We start from the raw sequence: 12,150 nt of genomic DNA, 5'->3' as shown, positions 1-12,150 counted from the left end.
TATCAATCCAACTTGTTCTGTCCAATGCATGCCCCTATTCTTCATAAATTTTCAGGCCTTTGTATCACAAAGCCTCCTTCATTCATCCCTCTATTCCCTTTAGGTATCCCTTTCCCTTTTTCTCCCTCCACCCCTGATGCACAGATCCTCTTTGTCAGTTTTTCGTCACTTATTTTCTTGAACCATTTCAGCACACCCTGTTGAGCTTTCCCATTCAGATAGTCAGACTACACTGAGACCACACCATTCCCTTTTCCCATCATTCCGTACAAATTAAACAAGTAATGTCAAATAATGTTCTCAGACATTTCATTTTCAACATGTTCTACCTCTTCTTCCTTTCTTTTGCATTTAGAGCCCATGACTTGCATTCATACAACACTCTTGGGGCTACTATACCTTCAGGCATTCCCATTTTTCCACTAACAGTTGCACTGACCATTCCCTCCAAATGCCTCTTAACTCTTTATCCTTGTGATGAATTTCCAGCTGCATTTCCAAGTGTCAATTTTCCATTGAAATATGAAAATAGTAATATCCCCTTTTTACTACTGTTTTATCAAGACAAAAGCTTTAAAGTTGCCATGTCCGGCACTAATATTTCTTAAAAGATATCTGATAGCTGGCAGGGAAGGGGAAAATGAAAAATGAAAATTAAGTATTTATGGGTGATACTTGCAGAATGATATAAGCTTACTCAAATGCAACAAATTTCATGCTCCTTATGCTCATAATGATAATGAATTGTAAAGGGCACAAAAAATATTAGATAACTAGGTATAAAGGGACACATAGCAGCACCACATTGCCAGCTTATGAGCACTCATCAGTGATACTAGGTAGTATCATAAATATCTTTCTTAATGTATTATTTTACTTAACACACACTTACAGTGTTGAACAAACTGTAAAGATCATGAATCAAAATTAAATGGACACTAAACAGTCACGTGTTACCAACTCATAAATGCTCATCCAGAACTTCTTACATTATCATTAATCTTCATTTATGCATCATGATACTTATCTTGACATTACAACAACTATGATTTGATAATTTGTTGATGGTGAAAACAAGGTAAAAAAGAGAAATGAACATTATATTGATGGCATTGGTCATCTGAATAAGTCCTTGCTTATGCATGAAGTTTCAATCAGCCACTGTAAGGGGACAGCACTTTTTGGGACTGTGACACCATTTCTTGGTTGGGAAGAGTTGGTAAACTGCACAGGAAAGACCAGCTGATTTTTGCCAGTTGTGGACCATAGTCAAATTTCATATTAAGAAGGAATATTGTGTATTACAACTTTTGTTATCATTTGCAGCCAAAGGGTTGATGCACGCAGGCCCTTGACCCTCCTCCTCCACCCTGTGATTCACTAAAGTTCCAATCATTTCATTAAGAGCCACATCCACTCCCATGTACCTAAAGCACTCCACTTCCTCCAGGTCCTTCCTTTTCAAACCTGCACTCAAACCATCTTGTCTCATCCCTCTGCTGCACCCCATTACCTTAATTTAGTTCACATTTATTCTAAATTCCTCCTTTTTAAACATACTCATAGACTGTATCACTAGCTTTTGGAGTTTCTTTGTGGAGCTTTCCACCAGAGCTTTGTCACCTGCAAACAGCATCTAACTAATCTCCCATCCACTCCAGTTAAAGCATGCCTAGACCTGCCTCTCAGTAGGCGGTGCTCATGTTTATCTTTCTCTACTACATCATCTATATACAGAATAAACAACCATGGTGACATCACAAATCCCTATTGCAGATCCATGTGCACAAGGAACCACTCAGACTTTTCCATTCCACTTGTACACTTACCTTACTCTCCTGCTAAAAACCCCTCATTGCCTTTAGTTGATTTCCATATACTCCATATACTTGTAGCACCTTCTTTAAGGTCTCTTTGTCAGTCCTCTCATACACTTTCTCTGAATCTTAACTGAACTGCCTTTCCTGCCTTGGCAAGTTAGTCTCAAATGTGTATGTTAGCTTAAAAGATAATTTGATACTGCTGTCTATCTTTCATTCTCCTTTTAAATTATGCTGTATTTGTGGTGTCGTAGAGAATGGTAATGGTCACCCATTCAAAACATAGTCAGATGTCAGAGCAATGAGTGAGCTGTTTGTGGATATGTACTTGTCCTTTATTTTAGTCCCTACAATGGGACCAAACCATTTTCCTCATTGCTAAAATTTCTTTGTAGTTGACTTGCAGTTCTCCTTTGGCCTCATAAAGTTCTAGGTTTAGTGATCCCTAAAACTATTGCAAAAACTGGATTTTTTTCTGATCATATACTCTGTGGGCATATTAATTTTTATATACCTAGGTTACCATCTATTAGGGACATATTATGTATTTGTAGTTGCTTTCATTGTAATGCAAAGGTTTTCGTCTTTACATTTATTTAGTTAACCAATTAAGAGGGAGACCAAATTGGAGGTGGAAAGATGGAGTGAAAAAGATTTTGTGTGATCGGGGCCTGAACATGCAGGAGGGTGAAAGTAGGGCAAGGAATAGAGTGAATTGGAGCGATGTGGTATACCGGGGTTGACGTGCTGTCAGTGGATTGAATCAAGGCATGTGAAGCGTCTGGGGTAAACCATGGAAAGCTGTGTAGGTATGTATATTTGCGTGTGTGGACGTATGTATATACATGTGTATGGGGGTGGGTTGGGCCATTTCTTTCGTCTGTTTCCTTGCGCTACCTCGCAAATGCGGGAGACAGCGGAAAAAAAAAAAAATATATATATTGTGCAGAGAATCACCATGTGGTAATATAGTATGTAAGAATTAATTCATTAAGGAAATTTTGCCCAACTTTTCTTCATTTTGCATATGACAGCTAGCAAAAGTATTTATGGCTAGATAAAGAGATTTTACATAGGCATGAGGGAGTTGACTTTAAGAGTTTTTGGACTATTTTTCTCAACAGAATTGAGCATATAACATCTCAGCCACCAGCATTACCACCAAAAATGAGAAGAACTAACTTTGTTGCACAAACCAGGCAGTCTTTGCCTGCAACTCCACAACCTGCACCCATAACAAATGCTAGTATTGAATCCACACAGCCAAACTCATTTAAGTAAGTATTATGTTTTTATGGCTATCTAAGGTTGCATGGTGAACCAGTTAGTGGGATTAAGGTTTTACATTCTCAAATAAGGATTTTCAGATAACTGAGGAAGAGTGAAATTGAACCAGCTAAAGCTACAAAAGATATTGTTTATATATCAGGATGGCTTAAGAAGTTTTACAGTAAAGCTTTGAAGATATAAAAGTGTAATGAGGGGAAAAGAAGATGACCGAAAATCATGAAGTGAAATTAGGAATAATCTTTAATAAACAAGAGAGAATGTTTTGGAATAGTATCACTGAACTGAAATACAAAAGCAAGGATATGATATAATCGTATTGAAGATAGAATTACATGAACATGAATATTTATGTGGTAGATTAAGCAGATATGGCAGATTAGCTGTTGATGAATTAAAAAGAGTTTTGAAGATCATGCAGATTAGTAAGCTTGCAAGTTGAGATTTTATAGAAATGCTTTACCAATGAGACTTTTCATGCTCTGCAGCAGGAGTAATAATTTGAGAGTGGGAGGGATACGTAGATTTTGGAATGTATTTAGCATGGCAGAGGTCTTTAGAGTGATGAAAAGAAGTATTATAAGAAATAAGAATCATAAAGATTCAGTGCATAGTGATAAATTGGAGTTGCAAACTATATATTAAGTTAGAAAAGCAGTTGGAGTTAGAAATTAGGAAAAAGAAAAAGGTGTGAGATAAACATTCATGAGAGTCAAGTGTATGATAAAAGGGAAGAGTAAATGGTGGTTTTAGAATGATTCTTGTTAAGCATTTTTTGCATAGCATGAACATGTAGATGAAATATATACTTACTGAATACTATTTTGTTTTGGAGGCACTTGGTACCAAAAGAAGTTAGGAGAAGCATTTTGCAAGTTTGTTATTGATACTGGATGCCAGTGAATCATTGACATGGTTGTTTTCACAAATTTTGCCATCATTTCATGCAAATTTCCAGTTTATTTAGCATTTGGAACATTTTCTTTGCAGTATACTTGGCAGACCAGTATTAATCCCTGTTGGTAACTTATACTTCATGACATGAGAAAGGAATTTTGATTTATCAAATTCTAGTTCTATACTGATGTGTCTGATATGAAAAAATATCTTTGAGGACCTTAGATTTTTTAGCTGCATATTGTTATTATTATAAATGGTTACTCATTAACGAATGATCTTCCCGTACATGGGGCAAAGGAGGTCCCATCAGCCACTGATATAGTATTGTGTCATAAGCCTCTGTCATGTATCATGGTACACATGGGAGATAGAGTCTTATCTCATTTGTGAAGCAGTAGTTAAGAACTACTCTCTGTTTCTGTGATGTAAGTAGATCTGTACCAGTGACAAATTCTCTTGTTGCAAGGCTTCCTTGATAGATTCATGAGGTGGTAGGATCAAACTTAACCCCAAAAGCTGTTTGTAGTAATGCACCAGTACATGTAGTGTGAACATATTGTTGAGTTGAAAGTGCTTAAATGTGCATATTTGATTTTCATTTGGGTATGCTCTTCCTGATAATATTTATTATGGATTTTTAATGGGGGATCATAGTATTACCATCTATCAGAATCTCAAAAGCTCTTAGAAATTTCATCTAGAAATTTCCTCACATGCCATCTAGCCTTACAGCAAGTTAGGAAATCAACCATATGAAATTCCTGTCCAAGTGTCATTTTGAATAGAATGAAGGAAAAATCTGTATAGGTAAGAATGGTCATCCTGTTTTACTTCTGACGAATGAATGTTTTCAGGTCAATGATTGTAACAGATCCTTGCAATGTTAAAGCCTAACAGTTGGTAGTAATACACCTCTGTGCTGATATTATTCCACTTCATCCCCTCTTTGCCAAGCAAGTAGCAGTTTGCTCATGTCTAGGCTTGTGATAACTTATGAGTAGAAAGATCACAATTGCAGACTACTAAAAAGGGAAATATTTAATAGCTTTTCAGTATTGTAGAATGATGTGGACTGATGACCATCACCTTTATCTGGCATTTCATTCCTGTACACCAGACTAGACTTCATTTTAAGTTAGTAAGCATTTGAGACTGACAGGTACTACCTCACTGTTAGGCCAGTGATGTTGCTGACCTTGGTGGGTTGATGTACAGGAGAGATCGTAGTTAAAGATTTGGCTTGTCCTAAGAATACAAAGGAAAGGCAAAGGGACTGTAAGGGTGCAGTGATAATAGCTGTGTGTGAAGGAAAACAAACGATGAATGTGAGAGCTATAGATGATTTAATGTGCTGTATATAGGAGGAAGGTGATTATGACAGGATGGTGACAATAATAAAAAAGCAGAAAAAATATGAAGCAGTACTGAGACAAGAAGTCTTACTGTTCAGTCCGGTGCCATTCATTGTTATCTCCTCCAGCATAGGAATTTACTCAATTAGATGTAAGCATCACTTTTTTTTTCTTTCTTTTTTAAGGATCCAGTCACTTACAAAAGTCCACATCAAGGCCAGGCCCTAATTGAAATATAGAGAGAATTATAAAGTGGAAAAAGAAAAGACAAGAGAAAGTACTTATGAATTTTGGAGGAAATGAAAGACCTTATCTTTTGAAAGTGTTCCAGGTCACAGATATTTGAAAGACTTGAGAAGGTAGAGAGTTCCAAAGCTTTGACGCGTAAGGAAAGGAGCTGGTATCAAAACAGCCTACCCCTGAGTTGCCACTAGCCACACGATGATCATGTGATGCAGCAGCTTGCCAAGTATTGCATGGTCTACCTAGTGCCCACATGGGGGCACACAAGCAGCCAGATTTAATACATTAGTCAGAATTATGTAGAATTAAGGGATACATACATCAGGACAGTAGAACTGCACTCTTTCTTACATAGACAAAAATTTTGAAATAGAAAAGATCTTGTCTGTTAAGGAAGGAGGAAATGGTAATGGCATATATTGGTTACAAGGCTGTGAATTGCAATGAGCTCAAATTAATTTCTGTAGAGCTGATTATTACAACATGCCAGATTTCATACTTTATAGAAATTGAGCTCAATATGTCATATTGTAAATTCATATTAAATACATTGACTAACTATGTAAAGAGATTTCATGAAATATTTCCCCTTTCCTCATCTTATATCTAAAATCTTTTTGAAACTAATTTGTATTGTTTAAAATGTCAGTATTGAGCATGCAGACTGAAGAAATCTTACTTTTGACTTTTATTTCCAGAGTTGAAAATAGCATATGCAGAAGAGCAGTACAAGAAAAAGATGAACCAGAAGAAGTCATAATTCAAGATCAGTCTGTGGAAATAGACAGGAAGAAAGAGTTAGAGAAGAAAGAAGAAGAAGTGGAGGAGGAAGAGGAGGAAGGACCTCTGGACCTCTTGGATGTGAAAGAATATTTGATTTTGAAAAAGGATGGAGAAGAAGGTCCTGATATCAGAGGAGGCCCTGTAGATGCTCTCATAGTACATGCATCTAAAGCCAATAAAAATGGTATGGGAATATCTTTCTGTAGCTGTTTATTGAAGTAATTCACCGGACTCTTGAATTCGTAAAGAGATGATAAGTTAAGGGCTAATGTAGGATATTGTTACATGCTTTGATATGCTCATATTCAGTCATCCTATCATGTTCAGATTAATAAAATCTTACACTGCAATTACTCAAGCAACTGCTGCCTGGTATATTCACCATGGGATATGAAAGATGTCATTGTTTGTTACTAATCGTGTTTTGCACTATTTCTTGCAGTTGGATGTAATTATGTCTGTCAAAGATTGTAAAACACACTTAGAAGTATAAAGGCAGTTGTTTGGAAAGCAGATGAAAGTTTATTGTAGGATGCTGATGAGATTGTGTGTATGACCATTGTTGACAATTTGTGTGAGTGTTTGGATTTTGGAGTCCATTTGATACACTCCTTCACTCTTTAGGTGCCATTATCCTCGCTTGAGGTAAGCATGGTAGGGTATTATGATCCTCAGTTGAGCAATGTGTTTTCTCAACAAAATTTGAATTTCTAGGTATTTGACACTCTATAGACTGCTTCTACATGGTAATCCATAAAAGGAAGGTGCCTTCAGATTTCAGTATCCCTCAAGAGATTGTGGTGGAGAGTTGCATATCAACTCCACAGAGCATATCACATACCCTCACAAGGCCACCATCCATATAAATGTCTGAGAATATTTACAGCCTCCAAATAAGGCTTATGTTAGATGAATCATCAGATGAGGAGGAAATCTTTTTGCATTCTGAAACATCTGATGAGTAGAGTGAGATTGAAGTGTACAGCAAGAGTGATGAAAGTGAGGAGGACAGAAGCCATATAAGAGGAAACACAGCTCCTTATGTGATTGCTCAAACCCTGTGCTTTCATGATCAGAAGGCTGTGGTTCAAAGTGAATAGTAAAGTAAACTTGCTTGTAAACTAAGATATAGTGTAACAAAAACAGAAAACAGATGAAATGTAAATAGTGAAGTATACTTATGTGTATACACATACACAGCCTTATACATATATATACCCATGTACATATTCATACTCTCTTGCCTTCATGCATTCCCAGTGCCACCCTCTGTATCAGTAAGGTAGTGCCAGGAAAACAGACAAAAAAGGCCACATTCTTTCACACTCAGCTGTTATGTGTAGTGCATCGAAACCACAGCTCCCCATCCACATTCAGACCCCATAGTCCTTTCCATGGTTTACCTCTGATGTTTCATATACCCTGGTTCATTCCACAGACAGCACATCAACCCAAGTATACCACATCGTTCCAATTCGCTCTATTCCTTTCACGCCTCTCACCCTCCTGCATGTTCAGGCCCTGATCACTCATAATCTTTTCTACTCCATTCTGTCTCATCCAATTTGGTCACCTGCTTCTCCTTATTCCCTCCACCTCTGACACGCATATCCTCTTTGTCAGCTTTTCCTCACTCATTCTTTCCATATGTCCAAACCATTTCAACACACCCTCCTCTGCTCTCTCAACCACACATCTCTCTTACCCTTCCATTACTTAATTGATCATGCCACCTCACACCACATATTGTCCGCAGACATTTCTGACACATCCACCCTTCTCCGTACAATCCAATCCATAGCCCATACCTTGCAACCATATGATATTGTTGGAACTACTATTCCTTCAAACATACCCATTTTTGCTCTCCTATATAACATTCTCTCTTTCCACTCATTCTTTGCTCCCAGACCCTTCGCCCCTTCCCCACCCTATGACTCACTTCCACTTCCATGGTTCCATTCACTGCTAAGTCAACTCCTAGGTATCTAAAACACTTCAGTTCCTCCAGTTTTTCTTCATTCAAACTCACCTCCCAACTAACTTGTCCCTCAACCCTGCTGAACCTAATAACCTTACTCTCATTCACAATGAGGGTATATGTTTCATGGGTGTAGGGAACAAGGAGAAGCGGGAGACCAAATTAGGGGTGGAAGGATGGAGTGAAAAAGATTTTGAGCGATCAGGGCATGAAGATGTAGGAGAGTAAAAGGCATGCACAGAATGGAGTGAATGGGAACGATGTGGTATACTGGGGTCGATGTGCTGTCAATAGACTGAAGCAGGGCATGTGAAACGTCCAGGGTAAACTATGAAAAGGTTTGTGGGGCCTGGATGTTGATATGGAGCTGTGGTTTCAGTGCATTACACATAACAACTAGAGAATGAACATGAGCAGATGTGGCCTTTTTTCATTTGTTTCCTGGCACTACTTCACTGACACGGGGTGGTAATGCTGTTTCCTGTGGGGCGGGATGGTGCTGGGAACTGATGAAGGCGAGCAAGTAGGTGGGAACTGATGAAGGCAAACAAGTATGAATATGTACATGTGTATATACATATATTTATGTATGTATGTATGTACAGGGGAGAAAGAATACTGCCCATGTATTCCCTTCATGTTGTAGAAGGCAACTAAAGGGGTGGGAGTGGGGGCCAGAAACCCTTCCCTTCTTGTATTTCACTTTCTAAAAGAGGAAACAAGAAACAGCCAGCCATGGACTGCTCATCCTCCTGGTAGTCTCAGATTGGGGTGTTTAGATGTGTGTGGATGTAACCAAGATGAGAGGAGAGGTGAAAGAGGTAGTTTGTGTAAGGAAAGAAACCTGAATGTTCTGTCCCTGGGTGAAACTGCACAAAGGTAAGGGGGAAGAATGGTTTGGAAATGTCTTAGGAGTAACATCTGGGGTTGTTGAGAAGGCTAGAGCTAAGGAAGGAGTAGCATTACTCCAGAAATAGGAGTTGTAGGAGTGTGTTAAGATTTAAGGAAGGAAATTCTAAATTGTTGTGGGTAAAACTGAAAGTGGGTGATGAGAGGTGGATGATTATTGGTTCTTATGCACCTTACCATGACAAGAAAGAGTGTGAGAGGCAAGTGTTTTGGGGGCAGTAGGATGAGTGTGTCAGCAGTTTTGATGTAAGAGACCAAGGTATTAGTGATTGATGATTAAATGCAAAGGTAAGTAGTGTGGCAGTTTAGATTATAATTAGGGTGCATGGGTATTCATTATTATGGATGGAAATGGTGAAAAGCTTGTGGAGTGTGTGCTGAAATAATGAGAGCTGGGGTAAGCAAGTATCAGTAATCTTTAGGGAGAATAAAAAGATGTTTTGGAAGGAGGTAGATAATGTGCGAAAGACAAGAGAACAAATGGGAATGTTGATGAAGGGGGCAAAAGGGGAAGTGATAACAGATGGTGATGAAGTGAGGAGGACATGGAGTAAGTATTTTGACGGATTGTTAGATGTGTTTGATGATAGAGTGGCAGATTTAGAGGGTTTTGATTGGGATGATATGAGAAGTGAGAGAGTCATGGAGAGTAATTGGTGAAGAGAGAAGAGGTGATGAAAGCCCATTGTAAGATGAAATGCGGCAAGGCAGCAAGAGTGGATGGTATTGTAGTTGGATTTATTGAGAAAGTGGGTGACTTTTTTGTTGACTGGTTGGTAAGGATATTCATTGTATTGATGGATCATGGTGAAGTGCTTGAAAATTGGCAGAATGCATGTATAGTGCCATTGTATAAAGGCAAGGGGGATAAAGTTGAATTTTGAAACTACAGTGGTTTAAGTTTGTTGAGCATACCTGGTAAGTTGTATAGGAGGTAATGAAAGTGTATGATAGTGTGAGTAAAGGTGTTAGTGTGAGAGGAAAAACCACCTATGACATAGGGGAATAGATTTGATGCATGGTCAAATAGAAACAGAGTTGTGCATTGATGATTGCTTCAACATCCCACTAAAGGTTAATTGCACGGACCTTCATTTCATGCCTTGAAGTGGAACTTTGTAATCAATTATTAAGTATGTCTTCATAAACAACTCATCAAAATCCTTGTTGAATATGTCTCAAGTTACATTTCTTTTGTCCAAGGCTTGATGTGCCTTTTGTGGGAATTTTATGGAGAACTGAGATCCCTAGCCCCCAACCACACAGGCTAGCAAAAAGGACAGGGACAGGGCAACATACTGTTTCCATGGGGAACATCAGATGTACACAGTGGCCTTTAAAATCTGAATTTGTATGGATGCCTTGGGTTGCTGTATGCACATAATGTCCCATGAAACTGAAAGCAGATTTATTGATGATAGATGGACTATAATCCTATTATATCCTCTGTCTTGTCATTTATTAGATGCGTACTCGAGGAAAAGAATCCCTCAAGATCTTTTACAAACTTTCAACTATGCCTTACCTGCCTGGTCATCCACCATCTCAGAGGCAACTATAACAAAGCCTCAAAAATGCTTAAAATAGTGTACCCAGAACAATTACTGGCTACCTGGCAACCACAAACAGACAACACCTTCATATTGAAAGAAAATGCTTCCCAGTACAGTCCCACCTTTACATACTTGGCACTCATTTCTATGCAACAGCACTGGAACCTTCCCACCCAAACCACTTTATAACTATGTACCAATCCCCAGGTACAAATAAAAAGCATTCTCCTGCCTAAGACTTCAGTAACTTTTACTCGCAGATCCCTCAACCCCCAGCAAATGTAACACCGACAAAACACATTTACACTGAGTTAACCTGACAAGCAACACACTAGACACAATCCATCTGAAATCACTCCCCTGACATCACTCCCCTGGCAAACATGCTCTTCTATCTACACTGGACATCACACACACACACACACACACACACACACCACTGCAAGCACTGTTTCAGCATATCCCAAGACTCCTCATGCCAACAATGCAACAACCATAAAGAAGAACCCAAACACTTACTGCTCAGGTACCCTGCACATAGATACACACACAGCATTACATCACTTTATGACTTATGGTCCCAGCTAATGGATGTAGCCAGCTTCCTGAATGCTACAGGAGCCTCATAAAGATAGAAGGAACTCTTAAAGCTGGAGGTAAGTATAGAGAGCAGATATGTGCAAATGACACTTTTCATTTGTTCGTAAAACCATCTTATTAAGTCAGGAGAAGCAATTGTGTTTAGAAATGAGTAGATTCTTTTTTGTGAGACTCACATATATTTCCGTCAGTAGTATAGGAGTATAAGATAAAGGATATTGAAACAATGAAGAATATTAGCACACAGTAGTTGTTTTAAGGAATCACAAGGTGAGCATTTTGGGTTAAAGTTGATGATTTATGATAAGATCAAATTAAATTTTAGTTGTTCAGAATAACATGAATATAGAGGAAACATGCATCTATTTGATTTAGATTACAAGTGGTGGAAAGGCAGTACAGCGATTGTATGATCTTCAATTAGTGTACTGTAATCATTTGGAGAGTTTTTAATTGGGAGTTTCCAAAAAAAAGAGGTTAATTGCCACATTTCAGTTTTTAATGTAGTGAACTAAATATGATATAAAAGCCACCAGGTTTGTTAGTTTAGTACTTTTAGAGCAGTGGTATAATGCTTTTCTTTGTAATGTCATGAGCTCCCTTTGTTAGTCAGATTCAACATTTTATTTATTCACAAAATATTGCATTGAAAGGGTTACTAATTGTATCAGGGAAGTGTAGATCATATAGTAAGCATTAGGCTGCATTTGAAGCTAACTGAC

At 38.2% G+C, this 12,150-nt stretch overlaps 1 protein-coding gene across 8 annotated transcripts in view; it reads left to right on the top strand.

The window, feature by feature from the left end:
* Window positions 1-12,150, top strand: part of C3G (C3G guanyl-nucleotide exchange factor) — a 411,105-nt gene that overhangs the window by 350,301 nt on the left and 48,654 nt on the right. For all 8 annotated transcript variants that reach the window (XM_071686026.1, XM_071686024.1, XM_071686028.1 and 5 more), the window contains 2 exons: window positions 2,945-3,097; window positions 6,301-6,569. In XM_071686026.1, coding sequence (XP_071542127.1) covers window positions 2,945-3,097; window positions 6,301-6,569 — 422 coding nt within the window. The remainder of the gene's footprint in view (window positions 1-2,944; window positions 3,098-6,300; window positions 6,570-12,150) is intronic.

The sequence above is a fragment of the Panulirus ornatus genome, chromosome 41, assembly GCF_036320965.1.
Source record: "Panulirus ornatus isolate Po-2019 chromosome 41, ASM3632096v1, whole genome shotgun sequence".
NCBI classification, from domain to species: Eukaryota; Metazoa; Arthropoda; class Malacostraca; order Decapoda; family Palinuridae; genus Panulirus; species Panulirus ornatus.
Note: the sequence above shows the minus strand (reverse complement) of the source record. Positions and strands in the feature narration are given on the sequence as shown.